This window comes from Puma concolor, chromosome B1 (assembly GCF_028749965.1).
Source record: "Puma concolor isolate L17-30 chromosome B1, mPumCon1.1.hap2, whole genome shotgun sequence".
Classification (NCBI taxonomy): Eukaryota; Metazoa; Chordata; class Mammalia; order Carnivora; family Felidae; genus Puma; species Puma concolor.
This window is the reverse complement of record NC_141670.1, coordinates 65319177-65344813: the sequence shown is the minus strand read 5'-3', so window position 1 is coordinate 65344813 and position 25637 is coordinate 65319177. Positions and strand designations below refer to the sequence as shown.

At 37.9% G+C, this 25637-nt stretch overlaps 1 protein-coding gene across 10 annotated transcripts in view; it reads right to left on the bottom strand.

Annotated features, from left to right (window-relative positions):
* MARCHF1 (membrane associated ring-CH-type finger 1) overlaps positions 1 to 25637 on the bottom strand; it is an 892783-nt gene that overhangs the window by 46811 nt on the left and 820335 nt on the right. For all 10 annotated transcript variants that reach the window (XM_086703934.1, XM_086703938.1, XM_086703941.1 and 7 more), the window contains one exon: positions 10849 to 11029. In XM_086703934.1, the coding sequence (XP_086560060.1) occupies positions 10849 to 11029 (181 nt within the window). The remainder of the gene's footprint in view (positions 1 to 10848; positions 11030 to 25637) is intronic.

Genomic DNA, 25637 nt, shown 5'->3' with positions numbered 1-25637 from the left:
GTTTGTGAGAGATTAGGTCTCTTTGGAGTGAAATCTTTCAGACATCTGTATTATTAAAATGTTGATAATAGCATACAAGCATTTGATGCACAGACAATAGGGTTAGACACTACCATTCCAGAGAGATGTCAAAGTCTTCCTCATTTCTCTCTTGTCAATGCAATAGAAAAGCAATTTGATTTGGTCTACAATATTTGCTTTTGAAAAAAAACATGTTGATTTCCCCGGGCCTTAATTTTAAAAATTCACTCAAAAATTTACAAAGAAATTTTTCTTAGATTTTATGCCAAGATTTGAGAAACTGGATAAATGAATTAAGAAATAATTCCAGCTGAGAGAGAAAAGTCTTTAGCTGGAGGAAAATTTAAATATGAAAGTAATTTGAAACTCAGTTGTTATAGCATCTTAAGAAAAATGAAAGTGAAGCACAAATATAACTTCTTTCTCATTAAAAAAACCTCAATCATAAGATGATGCTTTGGGGAAATCTTTATTTGTAAATCTGTGTGTATGTGTGTGTGTGTGTGTGTGTGTGCACATAGATGTACATATGCTTCTGCACATTCTAATTTGATGCTTTTATGCTTTCCATATGGATCATTGTAATATTGATTCCCTCATTTCAACTATAGTTTATGTTTCAAATATCAAAAAACAAAGTATATAAAAGAAGTTCTATTTTGTGGGCCCTCTGTCCTGATCAAAATAAAACTGTATTTTCACAAAGATGGAACTGTATCCTGTTAAAGACTTCAAGAGCAAATCTAATCAGGTTAAGCATTTCTTTTCATATCTAGAATAGTAACACAAGGTGACATTCTTAGCAAGGAAGTGAGGTTATGTTCTTCAAGCAATAATTTTCAAAGAAAGAAACAGAACTGAAGTCATATATAATTGTATCTACTAATAAGGAAGTACGGAAGAGAAATGTTCCAGCCAACGATGATTATTCAAGAATTGTTTAAGTCTCCTTTGTGACAACCTCTTGTCAAATCCTGTTTCTATATCCAAATTCTCTTTCCCCAGTGTCCTGGATATCCAATTGCTAAGTAATATCTTCTTGATTTGCCTATGTTATGTGAAGCTTGGGCAACAAGAGGAAAGTCATTTTTTTATGTATTTATAGTTACTGTTAAAAAAGAAATCCTTTTATATGGACAGTCCCGCAAATAAACACCAAACATATGATGGCTTGCTCTCTTTGAATTACCTTCACCATCCCCTCTGGAGTTACAGAAAGTTCTTGATTCCCCCACACCACCATCCCATTGACTACCATGCTTTTCAAATTTATTACAAAATATTGTAAGTAATTCATCTTTTTCCATCCTTCCTGCAGTGGGCTGTATGCTCTCAGGTTTTTTTCTCTATTTGGTTCCCTATTGAACACAACTACTGTGGTAGATAGTACAGTGAGTTGAGTGAATAAGTGAACTGGGCATGACTGGAGCTTTCTCAGAGCAATCATTCAGAACACAGTCTGATACTGGTTGGAGTTCACATCTGCCTAGAGGGAGGAGTGTTTATGGATGGAAGCTTCGCAAATGAATACGTTCTTCTGCTGCCCACAGAAGAATATTTCTATTTTGAACAAACTATTCTGTGATGCTGACCCCAGCTGCCTAGTCTTCTTGTTCTTGAAATTTTATTTTATTTTATTTTATTTTTTAAATTTTTTTCAACGTTTTTTATTTATTTTTGGGACAGAGAGAGACAGAGCATGAACGGGGGAGAGGCAGAGAGAGAGGGAGACACAGAATCGGAAACAGGCTCCAGGCTCTGAGCCATCAGCCCACAGCCCGACGCGGGGCTCGAACTCACGGACCGCGAGATCGTGACCTGGCTGAAGTCGGACGCTTAACCGACTGCGCCACCCAGGCGCCCCTGTTCTTGAAATTTTAAAGACGAATTCAATTGTCGGAATTCTCTCAAAAGACAAAAGGATGAGGCCCTATAATAAATCCCAAGTATCTATTAGAAAAAAGCATGAGACACTTATATTTTCCATCTTATTTGACATAAGACATGTTGGCATTGCTATCTACTCATATTTAATATTATTTTAATTAAAATGTCAGTTGTAGTTCTGAGGGGCGCCTGAGTGGCTCAGTCAGTTAAGCGTCTGACTTTGGCGCGTTTTGTGAGTTCGAGCCCCGCCCCCCGTTGGGCTCTGTGCTGACAGCTCAGAGCCTGAAGCCTGCTTTGGTTCTGTGTCTCCCTCTCTCTCTGCCCCTCCCTTGCTCACACTGTGTCTCTGTCTTTCTCAAAAATAAACAAACATTAAAAAATTAAGAAATATATATATAATATATATCAATTGTAGTTCTGAGGGCATTGTAGAGGCTGCTTTTAGGCAACAGTCTTGAGCAACAGAAACTTAAGCAAGGGAAAAGGACCCACAGTGACCGCCGAGGTGACGCAAACAGGCTCATTAAGCAACCCACCTTGAAACAGTCATAGACTCTAACTGACCAGTTACAACCAGGCACGGTTCCTGAGACTTCCAGAAAAGAGAGAATTCCCTGTGTCTCCATACTCCCTTACTCAGCCCTGTAACTGTGGCTCCTCCCCACTCCCTCAATGCAGACAGTCTCTCCTTTGCTGTCCTGCCCACTGCTCCTTCGTAGTGATTCAATAAACTCCTATGTCTTGTTCTGCCTCAGGTGAATCCCCTCCCCCCGCCCCACCATGCCACCGCCCCCATTCAGTCCAGACACCCCACAGACATGAACGTGTTAAGGCAATAAAACAAACATAAAAAAACTAAAGCAAAACGAAACGATTTTAGTAGAAAAGATAATGCTCCAACTGAGTTGAAATGCTTCTCTTTTAATGATCTTTTTGTTATTTTGTGGTTTACCTGTCCTTTCCCTTCCCAGGGCTATCAGCTAAGGAGACTGTTGGGGTCCTCCTTCTCACCAAAAGAAGCCGTGAGAAGTAAGGGGACCTGTTGGTGGCAGACAACACCACCACTGTATAGAGAAATTTGCTGTGAAGAGCTTACGTGGCTCATTTGGAAAGTGTTATGTTGAAAACAAAATAATTTTTTGAGTGTTCTAAATCACTGCATTTAGGGCTCCTATAATAATGGAACTGAAACACAGCAAGATGACAGGGCTAGTATGCATTGCAAATGATGAGTATGGATAATTTTTGCAAGTATAAAGAAAGTTTCATCTAGCCTCATACTAGGGCAGAGATTTTCATTGCCTCCAAGCTTATACATTTCTGAAGAAATGAAACAGCAAACTTGCTCCCCAGAACTGGGCTCTGGTTATAAGGAAACCTCCTGGAAACATCAAAACCTTATTTGATGGGGCGCCCAAGTGGTTCAGTCTGTTAAGCATCCGACTTCGGCTCAGGTCATGATCTCACAGTTCATGGGTTCAAGTCCCATATCGGGCTCTGTGCTGACAGCTCAGAGCCTAGAGCCTGCTTCTGATTCTGTCTCTGACTCTCTGCCCCTCCCACATTCATGCTCTGTCTCTCTCTTTCTCAAATATAAATAAACATTAAAAAATATATTTTCTGAGGGCTTTTTTTTATCATGTAATTCCAAGTAAAACTGAGAAGTAAGAAGGATGCCAAAGAGGGGGGGTCCAAGAATCCTGGAATGATGCCAAAATGTTCATACCCACTAAAACTCTTGCCAGTGATCAAAAGAGAATCTTGCAGAAGTTCATCTAGAACTGGGCCTTTTATAGACCTAATTTTATAACTCGTGATTATTGCTGTTGTTGTTTATTTTTTTTTCAACGTTTATTTATTTTTGGGACAGAGAGAGACAGAGCATGAACGGGGGAGGGGCAGAGAGAGAGGGAGACACAGAATCGGAAACAGGCTCCAGGCTCTGAGCCATCAGCCCACAGCCCGAGGCGGGGCTCGAACTCACGGACCGCGAGATCGTGACCTGGCTGAAGTCTGACGCTTAACCGACTGCGCCACCCAGGCGCCCCTGCTGTTGTTGTTTAAAGCAGAGGAGCAGTAGCTATGTAAAATTGTGAACAAGGGCTACTGAAGGAACGGAGACATAACAGCAGATTCTGTGAGGAGGAAGAATGAAAACAACAAAACAGATAAAAGGTGAAGGGGAGCAGATTTTGCCACCCTAAAATATGCTTCTTTGACATAGTGATTATTTTAAACTGGTTATTTTTAAAACACAGCAGACAGAAAAGCTCTAAAAATCCAGCAGAAGTTACCCTTTGGTAAGAAGCATTTACATTTATAAGGAAAATCTCCACTGGTAAGGCTAGATCTCTTACTGTACTAGAAGAGCCAATTTCTAGAACTCTTACCAATGAAGAAGGCAACAACTTAAAGCTACTTAACAACCTTACCCTTGTTTACTACGTTTTCCCTGGTAACCTCCCATAACTGGTGTCCTCTTTATCCCAAACATCTCTTCTGTCTTTAGCTGAAGATGGTATTTAAGGTGATGGCTTTGGTCATTTCAGTGTTACTTGGTTTTCCTGGGTCTCTCCCATGTAGACATATTATTAAACTTTTGTTTGTTTTTGTACTGTTAATCAGTCTTTTTTAAAAAAATTTGTTTATTTATTTTTGAGAGAGTGCAAGCGGGAGGAGAGGGCAGAGGGAGAGAGGAGAGAGAGAGAGAGAGAGAGAGAGAGAGAGAGAGAGAGAGAGAGAGAGAGAATCCAAATAGGCTCCATGCTATCAGTGCAGAACCCCATGTGGGGCTTGAACCCATGAGATCAAGACCTGAGCCAAAACCAAGAGTGGGATGCTTAACCGCCTGAGCCACCCAGGTGCCCCTGGTAATCAGTCTTATATTGATTTAATTATCAGACCAGCCAAAGGACCTAAAAAGGAAGAAGGGAAAACTTTTCTTCCCCTACAAAGGGCGTTCAAAACACAGCACGCTGGCAAGTGCAGAATAAAGATGTAAAAATTAATAAAAGAAATCTTGTTTAAAATGAAGACAGGAGGGGTGCCTGGGTGGCTCAGTCAGTTAAGCCTCTGACTTTGGCTCAGGTCAGGTAGGATCTCCCAGTTCCAGAGTTCAAGTCCCGCATCAGGCTCTGTGCTGACAGCTCAGAGCCTGGAGTCTGCTTCAGAATCTGTGTCTCCCTCTCTCTCTGCCCCTACCCCGCTCACACACACACTCTCTCTCTCTCTCAAAAAAATGAATAAAACTTAAAAAAAAGTTAAAACAAAAATAAAATGAAGTCAGAAGACCAGAAGGGGGTAGTTTACACACCCTACTACAGTCATCAACAGGAAGAAAGGAACCTTGAAAGTGATACCACTTTAGCTACACTTTGCTACCTCAGCAGGAGGAAAAAAGGTGTTTCTCTGCTCCCCCCCCAGCTCAGCCAATGAGAGACAGCCACAAATCAGCTGATGAAAAGCCGGTATACTTTGAACTCCAAGTTTACTACAATGGACTCTTTTGTTTATAACCCCTCACAACTTCCCTTGTTGTTCTATAAAAGAGCATTCCTCTCCTTGTTCTCTGCGCTTGCCTATAGTTTTGCTGTAGTTTGCTTGACCTAAACTGTAATTTGCTGCTATTCCTGAATAAACTCATTTTTTGCCGGTAAAATAACTGACAGTGTTATTTTTAAAATTAACAAAGATAACAGCTTTCTATGTGTTTCAATCTAGTGAGCCAGTTAATGATTTTCAACCTGTAAAATAAGTGATGTATACGTAATGATGTAACTAAGTATTACGCAAATACCTTGGGTAAAAACATCCATGTTTAAGAAGAGAGATTTTAGAAAAAAAATTATTTTAGAAAGGTTTATTTGGGAAGATTTCCCTTAAAGATGGTCTAAGTAAAAACTGAAGTTTTGATTCTTCAAGAGAGAGTCTATCAGCCACTTATGGGAGTGTGTGGCACAGTACAATGAACAAAGCTCTAGAATCACGGAGCTCTGGCATATATATATATATTTTTAATTTACATCCAAATTAGTTAGCATATAGTGCAATGATGATTTACCCATTTAGCCCATCCCCCCTCCCACACCCCCTCCAGTAACCCTCTGTTTGTTCTCCATATTTAAGTCTCTTATGTTTTGTCCCCCTCTCTGTTTTTATATTATTTTTGCTTCTCTTCCCTTGTGTTCATCTGTTCTGTGTCTTAAAGTCCTCATATGAGTGAAGTCATATGATATATGTCTTTCTCTGCCTGGCTAATTTCGCTTAGCATAATACCCTTCATTCTTTTTGATTGGCATGTAAGTGTCTGATGTGTCTCATTTTCCTTATCTAAAATAGGCTTCATGTGCCTACAGAAAATGGAGTTGTAATGAAGATTAAATTAGTTGGTATTTTCTAAATATTTGGTACACAGTAGAAATTCAGTATGTGGCGGTTGTATTAATGACATTGCAAATTCTCCATCATGGTAAGTAAATGAAGCGTTCTGAATTTTCTTATGTATGACTAGGCGATATTATTCAATAGGGTACTAGAAGACCCTGGCTAGGCATATGACCACATTCTCTGTTGTTTCCAATTTTAAGACTATGAACTGTGAGACCTCGAGATTAGTAAAGAATTATAACCTTTGGGCAGTTGGCCTGCTATGGTAACTTGCATTGGCTCTTCTGAAAGCCAGATGTCACATCAAATTAAGGAAGGGAAGGAATTAACATAGCATTTGCATTTGTCCAATACAGTTCTTTTTTTTTTTTTTTTTTTTTTAAGTAGATATTTCAACTAAAGCATTGGAAGTCATTATGGTGGAAATGTAGAAATACCAAAATGATCATTCCTTTTTATTTGGCGTAATAAATTCACACGGAACTTATATTTTATGAACTTCCCAATATTCAACTGTTTTTGATCTACAAAAATGACAAGTGCATATGGTTCAATCTAATCATTGCTAAATCAAAGGTAATTGATTCCCTGATTAATTTAAGTGAAAAAATGAGACAAGGGATAAAAGGATGCATAGAATTGAATATTACATATTCAAATATTATATATTTGTCAAATAGCATGCATATGAAAAAACTATATAAAGAAATAATTCAGGGGAGAATATAAAGCTGTCAGTGGCATTTGCTGGCCTCATAAGCTTAGCTTCATATCCAGCAACTGGTCTTTCCAATTCAGACTCAAATCTGAACCTCATGCAACTCTTCAGCTTCAGAATAGGAGAAGATTTTAGGCTTCCTAACTGATATGGTATGCATTTCCAAATTGCAATGCTTTGTATATTTTTATCCTTTTGACTTTTCTGTGCTCTGAGAACTACTGCTGACCCTGGGTAACCAGTAGAATAACGGGACTTTTATTGAGTGTTTTAAAAGTAGGTGAGCTACTGACTTAAAGATGATGAAAATTGCTTTTTCTCACATAAGTTCTTGACTTTATTTATATTTTAAAGATTTTTTTCTTTTCTGGAGACATTAGGATACCTTGATGAATTTACTAACTGAAGATTTTGGTGTAGCAATAGTAGCAATTAATGAAGTAAGGTTGTACTGATCTCTTTCGAGACTATTAAGCCCCAAGGTTCGTCAGACTATGAAGATTTGCACCTTTCTACTTTAAGAAGCCATTTTATCTAAACAGAATCTCCTGCCTGTAGTGGCTAATGGTAGAAATTCAGAATAATTAGCTAAATTAATTGTTTCATGTGTCGGGTCTTTAGAACGTTATAAACTGCAATGGAATTACTGAGTTGAGAGCAATTAATGGAATGTACTTCGTATATATCCTAACCAAATGCTATACCTGTCATTTGTAATGACCAATTAAAAACTATCAAAAGAAAACTGTTGATGAATCTTAGTGCCATCAAAATAAGCCATCTAGAACAGTTTACACATGCCTTATATCTGTATAGTTCATATCACTTCAGAATCTGAAGTTGTTTTGGATACTGTCATTTAAGTATTATGCTAATGCCCCATACTTTTAAAGAAGAAAGTAAAAGTTTGGAATACTTCTAGGTTTTTAAAACCTATAAATCATAGAGACAGGGACAGAATGTATGTTTCTCATATCTAGGGCTCATGTTAGATCAGGAGTTGAAAATTCAGATCCTAACACTAGAGCCACAGAGGCATTCAGATGAGTGGGAATGAGGGTGGGGCCTGGGCGGCTCAGTCAGTGAAGCTTCAGACTTTGGCTCAGGTCAGGATCTCATGGTTCATGGGTTCCAGCCCTGTATCAGGCTCTGTGCTGACAGCTTGGAGCCTGGAGCCTGCTTCAGATTCTGTGTCTCCCTCTCTCCCTGCCTTTCCCTTGCTTGCATTCTGTCTCCCTTTCAAAAAATAAATAAACATTAAAAAAATAAAAAAAAAGATAAGTGGGGATGGCACAAGGTGTCAGGACTAGAGAGGGAGGGACAGTGAGAAATGCAGAGAACTTGAATGCAAATAGCCTTTTAAAGGCACTAAACACCATTTAGCTCCACTTAGCTACCCCTTAGATGTTGCCCTATGGAAATGTGGTTCCAGTAAAGCTAGATACTGTAGGTTTTCAAACAAATACAAATATGTGGAATTTTACATGAAATAATCACACATCTAAATGTTGATAACTAATTCAAATTTTAAGGCCCGTGGGTCAAATAAAACACATCTGTGGGCTGTCAGGAAGCAACTTCTGGATTAGATTCTAACATCCTCTATACATATACACATGCTATTAAAACTGGCGGATGTTGAGATGCTGTCCTTCATTAATATTTATGACAAAGGAAATGTTTTTAAAAAGAAAGTAGGGTATTTCATGAATTGACAGCTAGTAGGTGCCCACTAGGTTGCAACAACATAGTCATTATTAAGAAGATTAAAAAAGACAGATGTATTCACTGCCATTCTCTAGTTTATAAATAGTTTAGTTGAGAAGAAAGGGATTTCGTGATAAGGTTGTAAATTATTGGGAATGGTATACTAAGAAAGGATCAAAGTTGTATATAAGGGATGATTCCACAAAATCTGAAGGTAGAAGAAGACTTTTCAAGTTCCATACAGCATCGTGTAATGTTTATTACACAAAAATAGGGGAGGGATAGATAGCATGAAGAAAAGAAAATCTGAATTTTTTTTTATCCTAGATTGTTGCTCTTGAAATGAAATATTACACTTGACAAAGTTGAAATGAAAATTTTATATGGATGCAAGTTGAAAAAAGAAACCCATGGAGAAATCTACAGATGCTATGAAACAATTTGTAGTTCCCTGAGGGGTATGAAGAGAAATTTACAGAATCACAGAGCACAATGTGTTATTTAGCTACTCCAGACATCACACAGCATCTGTTCAATGGATGAGGCAAAGGACAAAGAGTAAGGGTCCATTTCTATTTCTGGCATTGATTGCTCTGGGACCTGGAGGAACAGAGTGCCACCTTTTGTCACCCAAGTTACCCCATACATTAAAAAAAGACACTGCATAGCCCAAAGGCATTTGAACATCAGTTTTGACATCTATAAACCATTTGGAGACTTTAAAAATCAAAATTGTGCAAAGGCAAGAAATGCTATTTTCCCTTTCCAGGATTTACAGAATTAATGAAGAATTGCAATGGGCAGGAACCAATCAGAATCCTATTGGAATATTCTTTTTTTGCTTTACATCCCTCCTCATCCTGGACCTCCTCATGTTTCTTTCTTTCTTTTTTTTAATGTTTATTTTTCAGAGAGACAGAACATGAGCAGGGGCTAGGCAGACAGAGAGGGAGACACAGAATCTGAAACAGGCTCCAGGCTCTAAGCTGTCAGCACAGAGCCCAGCATGGGGCTTGAACTCATGAACCATAAGATCATGACCTGAGGTGAAGTCGGAGGCTCAACCAACTGAGCCACCCAGGTGCCCCTCCTCATGTTAACTTCTAAGCAATGTTCTTTTCATCCACTTTTGTTTTGCATTTAATTTAAATGAAAAAGCAGCTCTAGGCACATTCATTATTTAAACTGCAGTCTCTAGACTCTCCTTTGGAAATTGAGACATCCATATATGTAAGGCTGAAGTTAGGTAAAAAGAGAAGTTACATGCTAAAATCCAGGGCCACAACTATAAGGCATGAATTACATAAAGTTCATGGTCTTCATTTGTGTCCTTCCCAAGTTGTCCTTTGCTAGCTTTGAATGAGATGCTAATTATATTTGACTTATATTCTTACCTTCCTTCTTTAGAGAAATGTAAATGAGGAATTTGGAGATTAAGTTATTATCTATATTTTATAGATTATCTATTTTATAGATTATATTTAAGATTATCTACATTTTATAGATAAAAATATACTTACATCTCCCTTACAGCTTGATGCACAATATGGAAAATAATACTTTTTCTATCTACTGTAATTATACATGAACTAAATAAAATCCCCAAATAAAGGCCAAAGAAAGAGTTCACATCTTATGGAAGAAAACATTCTCTTCTATTACCTAATGCCTGATTATCAAGAAATTAGATGAGTTCATATTATTTAATGTAAGCTATTATTCTAACCTTCCAGAGAATTGACCTCAGTAAGTACCATGTACTCAAGTTTCCATCCGTTCAATTCTCCGAATTACTAGTATATTTGTTGTGTGTGTGTGTGTATATATATATATATATATATATATATATATATATATCTCACACAAACACATACATCGTACACACACACACAGGCTTTTTTTTTTTTTAATTTGGAGGAATTGACATAAAATCAGAGGCCCAGTACATAAAACGGAGATAAAGGATTATTTGCAAACACTTGGATGTTTTACATACTGAGCCCAACACAAGACATGTATCTACGTGGTTATTAGCATATTACCAAATTCTATTGGGGAAAGAAATGGATTCTTAAAACATGCCTGCTTGCAAGTGCTCTCTTTCAAACCAACTCCTGCCAATACTATACCTTCCGGAGGGGTTTGAGCTTAGTCTCCATGATGAAATCATACTTGCAGAGCTCACAGCAGCGCGTGTCTGAGCTCTTGATCCACTGGTGGAGGCAGGACTGGTGGACAAAGCGCAGGGTGCCGGTGCAACGACAGGGTGTGATGAGGGGGCTCTCTTCATCCCCCTCACAGTGACAGATCCTGGGGAAGGACAAGGCAGTCAGGATGAGCTCTCCCAGAGGACATTGCTCCCCAGTGGATTACTTCCCTCACTCATACGAGACTGTATTAGAAACTGCAACCTAAGAATTAGAAAGCATGGACATTTGACTCCAACTTGATGCTAGAATGGAATCTATGCCCAATATTAATTTCCTTTCACTTGCTACTCATGCTCATATTGTTAAGCATTAGATACTAGTAACTCAAAAATGCACTATCATATCATTCTGATACTAATGCCAGTTTTAACGGCACAACTATTGAGGCATATCCTCAGCTTAATCTATTTAATACGTCAGTGTCTGTGAGCATCAGCTTGATTTCATATATACAAGCATTGTAAGGAATGTTTTAACCTGACAATTTTGCTGTTTTATTTTGGTGACAGCTTTATAGAAGCATGATATATAATTTAGTATCTATGTAGAAGAATTCTGAAAAATTTTAACATGTTACCAAAGAATAAAGTGAGTATTGAAAGTTCAGATTGGAAATATTACAAAGATTTTCCCAGGAAGATGCACATATATTTGGTCCCAATTAATGACCTAAACTGTCAATAATCACCATTGTTTAACAGTCACAAAGATTGTTGGTCGCATAAAGTTCAAGTACAGTGAATTCTATTGCTTTAAAATGTTAATTACTACATCTTCCAAGGAATTCAGAATTCAACTGGTTTACTGAATTCTTATGAACTTGAATGTCATAGACTCACAGTCTATGAAATCTTCATTATGTTCATCTACAAATTAAAAAAAGTTTATTTCCACATTAGATGGGATAAGCTTTTCATACCTCAAGATTGTAATTCAAATCTCAGTACTTCAATAATGCTTGTGATTTAGAAGTTGTTAATAAATTTGATTAGAAGTATTTTTTGAAATCTTTTAAAAATATGAACGGCGCATTTCCAAAAAAAAAATCTGTAGAGTTACTTTTTTGAGCTGAGTCACAGCGGCAGGCTTGAAGAATGTTTGAATTGCTGCTCTTTCCTTTTAGGTCTATATGCCCTATTCTCCAGAAGCATAAGTTTTAAAGAATGGATTTTTAAAACGTATTTATCAATCTCAGCTGTCTCCCAGGGGAAATGAAATGGTTGCTCTAATTGTTACTGCAGTAAGATACAGGAATTGAAACCAAGCCCTTCCCTAAGCTCAAAATAAAGAAGTATGACACAGTACACTAGAGTTTTGAATCTCTTTTTCTCTTCTTTTCTTTTTCTTTTTTTTCTTTTTTTAAGTAGGCTTCATGCCCAGTGTGGAGTTTGAACTCACAACCCTGAGATCAAGACCTGAGCTGAGATCAAGAGTTGGGTGCTTAACCAACTGAGCCATCCAGGAACTCCTTGAATCTCTTTTTCTTAAGTAAAAATAATATAATAAAAAAGGAACACTGACTTCTGAAGTCCTTAGGGTGGGAGTGATGAGATGAGAGCCTAGGGAAGTTCAAAGTCAGAGTCCTCGTTCTCCTGAACTGAGGTAGAAAGTAGTAGTGTTGGATATAGCAGCATATATAAGAGGCTGATGTGCTGGGGAAAAATTAAAAATTACTGAGAGTTTATTCTTTAATATGAAAGTGTATACTTTGTATCACACTTGTCAATAGAGTATTAATCTCATGATAGGTGCTCAGTAGATGTTTGTTGAGTAAGATTATTTCATTAACAAACTATAACTATAAGAGCAAACAGTGAAAGCAAATCTGGATTTCTATAGCACTTCATTTGCTTGCAATATTTATTTTTGGAGCCACTGAAACCTAATGAATTATATAGCATGAGAGGTTGATATTTCTTATGTCCTTGAACCTCTCATCTCTCTGCATCCACACAAAGATACTCCTTTAGGTTAGGGGTCAGCAAACTATGGCCCAATTCTTACTGCCACATCTTTTTGTAAATAAAGTTTTACTGAAACACACCCACAAACATTTGTTTATGTACTGTTTAGAGCCGTGTTTGTACTATAACTATAGAATTCGGAGTTGCTGCAATGACCATATGGCCACAAACACTAACATATTTACTACTTGCCTTTTTACAGGAAACATTTGCTTACCCTTGCCTTAAATATGGTGATTCTGAGTTAAAGACAGTACCTGAATATTATTACCAACAATAATAAAACGAAGTTTACAAAATATATTACGCCAACAACTGCAAGTAACAAAAGTTGAAGTAAAGGTTACATAGAGAAGCAGACAATAAAAACAAAAGTCTCTCCTGGCCTGGCATTGAAGCCTGCTGAGCGGCAAAATCTCTCATTTGAAAAAGAAAAATTTGCAATTAATGCCATCTGATAATTCTTTACTAAAAAAAGACCACATCAACTGCTGCACAGCTGCCAGGATGATTCTGAGGTCTGATTTTTTTTTTTTTTTTACTGATGTGAAAAAAGTAATTTATTCATAAGAAGATTTAAACAAAGACCTTGTTGATTACTGAGTTCAACCTGACCTGAACAGTTTACTGATTGTAGTTCAACTTCCTATGTCTTACATATTCCTTTCTAAAATCTTTTGCAGAAACTGTTACCTGAAGCATCACCAGTAATTTCATTTCTTCATAAAATTAAGGTTATCTCTCACAGGGAAAATCAAAAGCTTATTTCGTTTTCATTACTATTTCACAAGACTTATTTTTACATGATTTTAGCATTTTGCACCTTTGCTAAATTATCCCAACCCAAGTTGAACCCCAAGACTCTTTTCAAATCATGTTGAGATAGATTGTTGAAAACGAACTTAAGAACTAAATACCAGCTTCAAATATCTACTAGAAATAAAAAATAATATTATGCCATTATGAAAAGAATTAATTCTTAAACTGACATATTTTACACTAACCACAACTGCTAAATTATAAATGAAAGCATGGTAATAAAACATAGACATGATTTTTCCAACAGAATAATTGTGCAGAGAAAATGATTTTAATAATAAAATTGCATTGTAAAATATTCATAATTTCAATGCATTTTTATCTTATGGGAAATAAAAGCTTGGGAACTGAGTGATTCTATAAAATTATTGGTGATTGACATAGGTGTCTGTCACCTAGTGACAAGAATAAGCTGAATTCACAAATTTTATTTGCACTCTACTTTTTTAACTGGCTACTTACAGTCTAATCGGTATACGTTGAGATTTTTACCATTTATGACTTGAATAAACTTCTACTTCCATATAACTTCTAGCTTTCTGTGAAAAGCAGACCACCAAATAGTATTTAGCAAATTAAATTCTGGAAATTGTGTGTGTGTGTGTGTGTGTGTGTGTGTGTGTGTGTGCATGCTTAGTCCTTTCCTTAATGTTTAAGTTTTAAGAAAATCAGGTTTTTCCCTCTTGCACTGTTGGTGGGAATGCAAATTGGTGCAGCCGCTCTGGAAAACAGTGTGGAGGTTCCTCAGAAAATTAAAAATAGACCTACCCTATGACCCAGCAATAGCACTGCTAGGAATTTATCCAAGGGACACAGGAGTACTGATGCATAGGGGCACTTGTACCCCAATGTTCATAGCAGCACTCTCAACAATAGCCAAATTATGGAAAGAGCCTAAATGTCCATCAACTGATGAATGGATAAAGAAATTGTGGTTTATATACACAATGGAATACTACGTGGCAATGAGAAAAAATGAAATATGGCCTTTTGTAGCAACGTGGATGGAACTGGAGAGTGTGATGCTAAGTGAAATAAGCCATACAGAGAAAGACAGATACCATATGGTTTCACTCTTATGTGGATCCTGAGAAACTTAACAGGAACCCATGGGGGAGGGGAAGGAAAAAAAAAAAAAAAAGAGGTTAGAGTGGGAGAGAGCCAAAGCATAAGAGACTGTTGAGAACTGAGAACAAACTAAGGGTTGATGGGGGGTGGGAGGGAGGAGAGGGTGGGTGATGGGTATTGAGGAGGGCACCTTTTGGGATGAGCACTGGGTGTTGTATGGAAACCAATTTGACAATAAATTTCATATATAAATTAAAAAAAAAAAAAGAAAATCAGGTTTTTGTTTTGGTTTGGTTTCACATATCTTAAAATGACCTCCACTGCTCCCAACCCCCTCTCTTGCCAAGGCTTCTTGGCTCTGGTAGAATAGTATTTTTTCTCTACGTAAGTTCTTTTTTTTTAAAAATAATTTATCACTGAAAAAAATCTTCATGAAGGTCATATTGATCATGTAATCTGGGGATTTTTTTCATTCATTCATTCATTCATTCATTCATTCATTCATTCACATTTTCTTTAGTTCTTGCTATACGCAAAGAAAATCAGACAATAGCATCAGCATGTGGGGTGAATTACCAAGGAGAGAAAAGAACCTGGAGGCAGGTACGCATTTGAGCAACTATTACGATCACCTAGGTATTAAGAATCTGAAACGGGCGCCTGGGTGGCTCAGTTGGTTAAGCGTCCGACTTCACCTCAGGTCATGATCTCGCGGTCCGTGAGTTCCAGCCCCGCGTCGGGCTCTCTGCTGACCGCTCAGAGCCTGGAGCCTGTTTCCGATTCTGTGTCTCCCTCTCTCTCTGACCTTCCCCCGTTCATGCTCTGTCTCTCCCTGTCTCAAAAATAAATAAAAGGTTTTAAAAAAAAGAATCTGAAACAATGTTGTGACTCTGGGGAGGAAACTGGAGCCTCTCAGTCTGCAGAATGTGTAGAGATGCAGGGGACCTTACTTGCATTCTATGCCGTCTGTGGTAACAGACACCATTTACAGTATGTAACTCCCAAAGGCAATCATCCCTATTATTTTGAGACAGCCTCTTAACCTTCTCTTCCCATATTCCATGCTCTTCCCCACCCCCCTTTTCTTTTGGCAAATCTTTCTGATCTATCTCATCTCTTCCCTGCCTACATTTTTTTTTTTTTTTGTAAAATTTGAATTTTATTTGGCCAATGTGTTCAATTCCAATATTGTGGTAGAAATGCCTGAAAACTGTCAACATTCAGTTCGGCTCAAGCACTCCTGACTGTTACCCAGCCTGGAAATGGAGGTTCTGCCTGGCACGGGCCTCAGGTTACCCTGGAAGTCACAGAACGGGGGTCTGGCTCGGGAAGGACAGGGGGCTGCCTGGGGCTCGGCTGGCACCCACCATCCCTCCAGGCACAGAAGGCCCCCCACCTCCTCCACCGTGCCATACCCCTCCCCAACTAAATAATCTTTGAGCACAGTCATTACAGGTACAGCTATGTTTGTAATTACCTAATTTGGATGTCAATCTTTACTCAAAACTAATTATCATGCTTCAGACGTTGGCATTCATTCTTAGAATTCACTTTACTAAGCTAAAAATGATTAGAATACATGTAGGTGGAAGTCATATTGAAATGTATTAAGCAGTGGATGAGAAGTTAGTGCTCAAGTAAACAAGTGAACAGATATAATTTCTCTCTCTTTTCGAGAAATGCAGCATAGCAGTGAAAGAATAGCAGACTAGAGAAAATTTAATTTTTAATTTTCATTTCATTTCATTTTTAACAGGGAAAACCTGGACTTGTTCATAAGCAGAACTGAAGGGGCCATAGACAGGTGAAAGTTTAAAAAAATAGGCAAGAGAACACCTCATTGTTAAATGAAGATTTCTTGAGAAGTCAACAAAGTATGGGGAAAAAATACACAGGAGGTAAACACACGCTTTCCCTGTGAGCAAGAGGTAGAGGGAAAATGCTAAGTGAAAATGGTGGAGGCAGAGGGGTTGCAGTAGCTGGGTCTGGGGAGGGGTCTTCTTATCTTTCCTGACATAGCAGACAATGTGTATGTTCAACAGAAGGCAGGAAGGCATGGGGTTAAGGTATTAGAGAGGCTGTAAGTAATTAGAAAAAGCCACTTGGAGAATGTGATGGGAAATTGTTCAAGCATGACTATTAGAACCGGGGAGCAGCCGTGAGGTCCTTGGTAAGATTAGAGAGCACAAATTTACAGTGGACATCCTTAACACTGACTGGAGGCAGCAGCATTCAGCAGTCAGAGAGCAACTGTAGCACAATCTAACGCATGATCTTGAGATCAGGAAGTCAGAAATGGGAAGGACAAAGGAGTGAAGGATTCTAACGCATCAGGGAACACAGTGTGAAAACAGTTGGTCATAAGGTCTAGACTCTGAGCTGGAAGGAGAGTGAAGACATCTCGTGGTTCATGTATCATGGGGAAAGGATGGGTTTGAGAGACTGGAAGTTATGATACTGAAGAATTGATGTTGAAAGTGGGAGGAAATGGGACAAAGACTATCTACATAGAGCATATTCATATCCTTCAAGGATGAATTAATAACCTTTTTGTGCTGCTTTTTATTCCCACCATCACAGAAAAATTAAAAAAAAAAAGAAGTTATTTGGTGCTTGGGATTCACAAGCAAACCAAATCCTGATTCACATGCTTGCTCTCTGCTCCAGTACACTGGAGAGGTTCTCAGTTTACATGGTTTACTCATGTGTAAATGAGGCAAAAAATACCTCTTAAGGTGTCCTGAGGATTAAAGGAGATAAAAAGGTGCAGTACTTGGCATGTTGTAGGCAATCAAGTATTTGTTAATTTTATCATGGGATATTCGGATCCTACTGGTACTACTACTAATTTTGTTTACCTATATCATTGCTTTCACTGTACCGGGACTAATTGTTGTTTTTAAGTTTATTTATTTACTTTGAGAGAGAGAGAGAGAGAGAGAGAGAGCGAGAGCTGAACTGCAAATCAGGGGAGGGGCAGAGAGGGAGACAGAGAATCCCAAGCAGGCTCTGCACTGTCTGCACAGAGTCTGATTTGGGGCTCGATCCCACTGAGATCATGACCTGAGCTAAAACCAAGAGTTGGATGCTCTTGGTGAGCCACCCAGGTGCCCTGATGGCGCTATGTATTTTTAACAGCTAGTTCAGTAAGTTGGGTAGAGTCAATCCTTGTAAGACCAAGTTCATGAATTCTGATTCCATACAGGAGAGTTAGCTTCTACCACATTTGAATCCTTACATCAGCCAAGTCACAGACATGTCTCAAGGAAAGGTAGGCAAAGCAGTGTATTTAGATCTGTATATTGGGTGGTCTCAGACAAGTTTTCAGACAGCTGGTGTTCTCATCTTTGAAATCTTACATCGCTATTATAAGGCTCAAATAAGATATATGGGAATATGATACAAAATGTAAACACCATCCCCAAGTAAGATATTATTGCCAATATATATGTGATCAGTAAAATCAACAAAAATTGCTCCTAGGTAATAAATGCAATGGATTGCATGTTTTTATAAAAGCAACTCAATTTTTCACGTCTGCATTTCAATTTGTAGGACTCTGTCATTCTTCGTCTCAAAGATCTGTAGTGTAAGAAAGGGAGATCTATCTTACTACTGAGATTGGTTTTCTGGTAAGCTACCAATACCTTCCATACAGTCAGGTCTGAAAACCTTCTCTAATTATTTATTTTTCCTGGTTTTCTTTTTGTTGTTGTTGGCTAACCCCTCCTTTTTGTAACTTTCCCCTTTTTGGCTTCTGCGGCTACTAGCCTTAAACTTGGGAAAATTGGAATTAGAAGGGCATATAAGATGACCGTAGAGATAAAATAGTGATTACTTATGGGGAACAGACCAAAGATGTTAGGATTCTGGAGCCTAGGAAGGTGAGAAATGATAAGTGAGATGATACCATGATATGACTTTGTAGGTGAGATATCACAGTAAGAAATGACAGGGAAATAATCTAGAATTCAATATATCTAAATTCATGGCTAAGTCTTTTCCACAAAGCCAAAATTGTAGTCAGGGGCATCTGGGTGGTTCAGTCTTTTAAGCATCCTGCTCTTGATTTCGGCTCAGGTCATGATATCATGGTTTGGGAGATCGAGCCTTGTGTTAGGCTCTGCACTAATGGCACAGAATCTGCTTGGGATTCTCTCTCTCCTCTCTCTCTGACCCTCCCTTGCTTGTGTTCTCTTTCTCTCTCTCTGAAAATAAATAAATAAACATTAAAAAAATTGTAAGTCGAAGGGGCACCTTTGAAAGTATGAGTGTAGATGTCAGCTAGACTTACTGTGATCATTTCACAGTATATACAAATACCAAATCATTGTTTATGCCTGAAACTAATGTAGTTATATGTCAACTATAAAAACAAGCTAAATATGAGTGCGATAGTTTTGGGACACATACAGAGAACTATTCATTCCCATATTTAACATTTTGGAGGGAGGAAAAAAAGCAAGAAGGGGAAATTACCTGACAACTGTTTATAGATATGTGAAAAGCTATTTTGTGAAATGGCAGCTGGTCTTATTTTGTCCCACAACTGCAGCTAATGAACAGAAGTTAGAGGAAACAGGGGCGCCTGAGTGGCTCAGTCAGGCAAGTGTCCGACTCTCGATTTCAGCTCAGGTCATTATTTCATTGTTTGTGAGTTCGAGCCCCACGTTGGGCTCTGCACAGGCAGTGCAGAGTCTGCTTCAGATTCTCTCTCTTTGCCCATTCCCTGCTCTATCTCTCAAAATAAATAAATAAACTATAAAAAATTATAAAAAAAGAGTGTATTAGAGGTTAAAGGAAACAAATTTCCATGAACTATACACACACACACACACACACACACACACACATACATATATACATATGTATATATGTATGTGTGTGTGTGTGTACATATATACATACACATATGTATATATGTGTGTGTGTGTGTGTGTGTGTGTGTGTGTGTACATAACACACACACACACACACACACACACACACACACACACACACACATATACAACCCTAGAGCTTTCCAAAGACATAATGAACTCCTCCCAGGAGAATGCAAATTTCCCATCATTGAAAGTATGTAAATATAGGGGTGCCTGGGTGGCTCAGTTGGTTAAGCATTTGAGTCTTGATTTCAGCTTTCAGCTCAGGTCATGATCTTATGGTTTGTAGGTTCCAGCCCTGGATCAGGCTCTGTGCTGATGGTGTGGAGCCTGCTTGGGATTCCCTGTCTCCCTCCCCGCCCCTCCCCCACTCGTGCTCTCTGTCAAAAATAAATTTAAAAACATTAAAAAAAAGAAAGTACTCGGGGCGCCTGGGTGGCTCAGTTAGTTAAGCATCCAACTTTGGCTCAGGTCATGATCTCATGTTTTGCAGGTTCGAGCCCCATGTTGGGCTCTGTGCTCATAGATCAGAGCCTGGATCCTGCTTCAGATTCTGTGTCTCCTTCTCTCTCTGTGCTTCCCCTGCTCGTGCTCTCTCTCTCTCTCTCTCAAAAATAAATAAACATTAAAAAATTAAAAATAAATAAAAAGAAAAAAAAGAAAATACTCAAATATAAGCAGGGTATTTATATGGCAGGCATTGTGTCAAAGGAGCTCATGCACGGGTAATTAAACAACATGAACTCATATTTCTTTTCTAATGTTGCAATTATGTTATTTTTTCTTTTCCACAGATTGATTTCCACTCCCTCCCTCCTTGGTTAGCATTTCTCCTTTGCTTGTCCTGGGAGTTTTGTACGTCATCTTCTAGCATTACTCCTAGACTTGTGGTTTTAAAACATCTATTGGATATAGATCCAATCTCTGCCTCTCCAATAGCCAGAAACTTCAGCTAGTTCTCTAACTTCATTAATGTGGTATCCTCAATAAGACACTTGATGCTTCCTATATCTCACCATGTCTTAAACTAGCTTTTCTTCCCAAAGATGCCATTCCTTAAGTATCTTGCTCTCAGCTTGCCTTTATCTTGGAACCTCCCATATACTTTAGACTCTATATTCAAATTGTCATCAACTTGCCAATATTTTTCTCCCTCAGTGTTTTCCATATCTTCTTTCTTTTCATCCTTACTGCTATCTCCCTAGTAGTTTTGAATTGTCAACAGGTACATGAACTGTCTTTAAGTCTTTGCTCTTTTCAAACCATTCTCAAAACATAGTTATTCAGATTTTAAATACTGTCACTCTTCAAGAACTCTATCATCATCAAATAAATTCCAAATTACTTCACCTGCTTTTTATATGACCTTCTGTAATTTGTATTTATCTTACCTATCCTACTGTATTTCCCACTAAATCCCAATATACAGGCATGGTAGCATGGTACAAATTTACCAGCTGATAAGCTGTGGGTTTTGCCACAAATAAGTTCCTACTGTGCCAAGATCTTGATTCCTATCAGCCTGGAGGTTAGGTAAAGGATACTGAGTGTATTCTCCCTTAACCCTCGTTGCTTCAGAAGTGTTATCATGCTCTACATGTGTCACAATATAAAATATGTTGGGAAACTCTGGTGTAGTTGTTAAAAGTACAATCAGCGTTAGAATCATGGTTCTGCCTCTGTATGTCTGTTATATTACTTAATTTCTTATATTTTCAAGTTCCTAATCCATAAAATAGGAAAACAGCAGGGTCCATACTTTATAGGACTGTTTACAAGGATAAAATTCAGGGATAGATAAAGGTTAAATAGTATTTTTTCAATCAATACTGAGATGGTTATTGCATTCTGGGAATATCTGCCTCTGGAAAAATCCTCAAATATGATCTCATACCTGCAATACCCTCCCTCTATTGATAATACCTCATCTAAATTGCAGCGGTTCTAACACTCACACCCTTAATGAAACAGCCTCTAGATCTTCTTTCCCTACAATGCTCCTTCCATTTCCTGGGGTTTCATTGCTCCTAAATTCCACACTACACAGATATGGTCCTTGGTGTTTGTTAATTATCTCATCTATGCAAGTTCTGATATTATGGGCTACATAAATTCCTGTTTATTTATTTTTGGGGGTAGGATTTTCTTTGTACAGAAAGAATAGCATAATACTGAGTAATTTAAGTGAAGGCAGTGTTAAAAAGTCAGGGTAAAAATGGTTAATTACTAGACCAGAAATGGACTGGGAACACTCTAAGCCATTATTTAAACGTGTACAGAGCAGAAAAAAACAAACAAAAAAAAATGAAAGAAAACAAACAAGAAAACCCATGCATAGAGCAGAGACCAAAAGAGATAGCTTAGTGAGATGATTTAGCAATTCTCAGAACTCGTTACCAACGACCAGTGTTTTGTTTGTGTTTTGGGAAAATCACTTATAATGAAAGTGAGAAATGTATTATCCTTACATATACCATGCACTCTTTAATTTGCATTTGAGGAACTAAACTGAGGTGAACCAATTTTGTATCCTATCTGAGTATCAGAGGAAGTCAAGCAAACTGATCTTTGGTAGAAAGGAGAAGTAACTCTTACTTAATAAGCAGCGAAGATGGGCACTATTTAATATTATTCTTACTAACATCTGTTTCCACCAACTCTTATGGATATGGAATCAGCATACATTTTTAGAATTAAGAAAAACCTTATAAATCAGATTTCTAAAATTTTCTTTACAGAGATGAAATATTTTAAGTTACCATTCAGCCTGAGATTAAAAAACCTTGATAACTCTGGGGTGCCTGGGTGGTTCAGTCGGTTAAGCATCCGACCTCGGTTCAGGTCATGGCCTCACCGTTCATGGGTTTGAGCCCTGCATAGAGCTCTGTGCTGACAGCTCAGAGCCTGAAGCCTGCTTCAGATTCTGTGTTTCCCTCTCTTTCTGCCCCTCCCCTGCTCACGTTCTGTCTCTCTCAAAAATCAATAAACATTAAAAAAATTTTTTTTAAATCTTGAAAACTCGAATTAAAAATATGACAGAAGAATAAAAATATTCTACAGAGAGCTAATACAATTTTTGTAATCATAAGATTGGTCATTCTGAATCTATTAGACAATCTGCAGATAAGTGACAGTTCTTCACACAAAAATGATTTTTTTCAAGTGTTTTGTTTTCTGAAAGGGATATTTTCAACTCAGAAACACTTGGTACTTAGCATGACTTCCTGAGTTTAATTTCACGCCCTAATTTGTCATCACCGACTTGTTCAAAACCTCAGACCATCCGCAGAGCTGTAGTCTGAGTAGTGACATAGCAATGTCCCTGGTTCCTAACTTGATCCCAGAGCTGATACAAAGTTGCAACTAATCAGCCACATTTTCTTCTCACCAGGTATTGATCACACTGATGGAAAACAGTGGAGAAGATAATGATCACCTTGCTGTGCCAATAATGGCAGCAGGGAGGCCAGTTCTTATTTGAATTTATAGGTATTTTGGTTGTATGATCTGCAATGGGTTGGGAAGATTCTATTCAAATTGCTCTTCCTGTAGCTGTCATCACCTCTGGTGATGGTTTGATCTTGTTGATACTGAGTTTAAACTCTGACTGGGTTCTAGGATTCTCATAGGGACTCCTCTATAATGTACAGCCTAGTGATTTAGTCTCATCGTGGGCTAGGTCCTCTTTGAGGACTTTCTGGGAAGTTTGCATGGGTTCTTGGAGCACACTAGATTTTTCTGCCATGTACAGGCATGTATGGTCCCAAGAGTCCCAAGTGTACCCAACAACAGAATAGAGTTTCTCAGTAGTTTTAGGATCAACTCAAACTGTCCAAACCCTCCAAGTCAGGAGAGACCTGAGGATGGATAGTACCCTTTGGAATAATCCCTCCTCTGTTAACTATTACTTTGTTGCCCTATCCTTACTCTCTTGTTGAGCTCAGAGTACAATCTACTTCTGGGTAAAGGAGGTGATTTTCCCCACTAGTATGCATCTTTTCAGATCCTACCTTATAATTTTGGTGACATACAGATGAGTAAATAGGTAATAAATGTTGAATGAGCATACTGATACACTGATTTTCTCTACATTCTCACACATGGCACAAACATACATTTTATAAGTCAGTTTTGAGATCTTTTTTGGGTTTGTTTGTAAGACTGATAAAATTAAACTAGAGATACTCCTAAGCAGATATTCTTAAAGTTATCAGCTGCATGCATTGATGTGACAGGAAAAACAAAAGGACACATACTTATTTGCCTTTTGTGTAGATGTAACCAAAGAAATAACATTTGCTCAGATACATAGTAGGGCTTTTGTACATACATAATAACAGAACTACCAGAACAATTATCATTATAACTTTTTAGTCTTCTTATTTTCTGCATCTGGCAGAGATTCTTAATTCAAAGTGATTTTTTAAAAAAAAACAAACAACACTCCCAAACAAATTCATTTTGTGATAGCACTTTCTTTGTGATTGCTAAGTGTCTGAATACTCATAACCTCATTCTCAACCATAACTTCCTTCCATTGTTTTGTCCACTCAGTAATCTTATCTGGTAGAGCATTACATCAAAGGAAGTCTCAAGTTGCCATGGATAATTTACAGAGCAGGTAATTTATTTACAGATAACCAAGCATGCATCGAATGAATTAGAAATATGCTTCTGCATATGAAGTCTTCTAAACAGGCAACTAAGTGTCTTGGCAAAATACTGATGTTTTATAGCAGGTCCAGCTACTTTGAATGCAATGAATGAATCAGTCTTTATTCACAGTTATCCATTAATTCCTTCATTTATTAATCATTAGCTCAACAGTTTGTTGTATATGCACTATGTGTGAGGTTATATAAGGTACTGTGATAAACACACAGAGTAAGTCTCAGTCTTTGCCCTTCAAGGACCTTATTCTTTGACAGTTTATACACTGGGAAATGGCACAACTAGCTAGAATCCAAGTTACAATGTGATGTGTGCCATCTCAAGTGCTGTTGTATGCAAAGGAGGGAAAGACAATGTACAGATTGCGAGTTGGGGAGAGTGGTCAAAGTCCAATGGAAGACATAGTATATGAACTGGAATTGGAGCTTGGGTGGAATTTTGGCAGGTAAACATGGCAGTTGGTGGGATACTCCGTATATAGCAGATATTTTCAGTGAATGTTTTGAAGTAGAATTGACCAGGTAATCAGGTAAAAAATGTGGACAAGTTTGACAGCAACATGAAATGTTGGATAAGTCTGTAGTGGGATATCATGCTGAAAAATAAAATAAGATTATGGAGAGCCTCAAATACATTTCCTTCATCCATTGCCAACACCTGCACACACACACACACACACACACACACACACACACACACACACACACAATGCTTAAGTGTCTTCAGTAGGAGTGGGAACATACTAAAAATTTTGAGTAAGAAACTAGTATCATTAGGAAGCTTAATCTGTGTTACCTCAGAGATCTGAAAGAAAAAGAAGGGAATATTATAATAGTCAAAATCAATAGTAGTAAGAAGAGCTACAGTAATAGTTGTGAGAATGGAAAAGAGAACACTAGATACTGTACAAGTTGGTAAAGGAGGTACCAATCTGGGTAAAGGAGGTGGGGTGGGCTGTGGGACAATGGGAGTGAAGGACAGACTGACTTTAGGGTTTTAATGAAAGCTTCTCAGGACAGATGCTTAATCTACAGGGCCTCTGAGCATTTGTTTGTCACCACAGGTACCACTTAAAAACCATCATGTTTGTGAGTTAATTTTTAACTTCATTACATTATATGGGACAGTCATTTTGAAAAACAGAAGGAAGCAGTTTCACACTTTCTCATAGATTCTACTATCTTGGATTTGAGATATTTCAATGAAAAATCATATCTGAAAGATATTTTTTCCAAATAGCAGAACCATGAATAACAGATAATTAGTTCAAATAGTAATTACATTTAAAATGTTTTTCCAACTA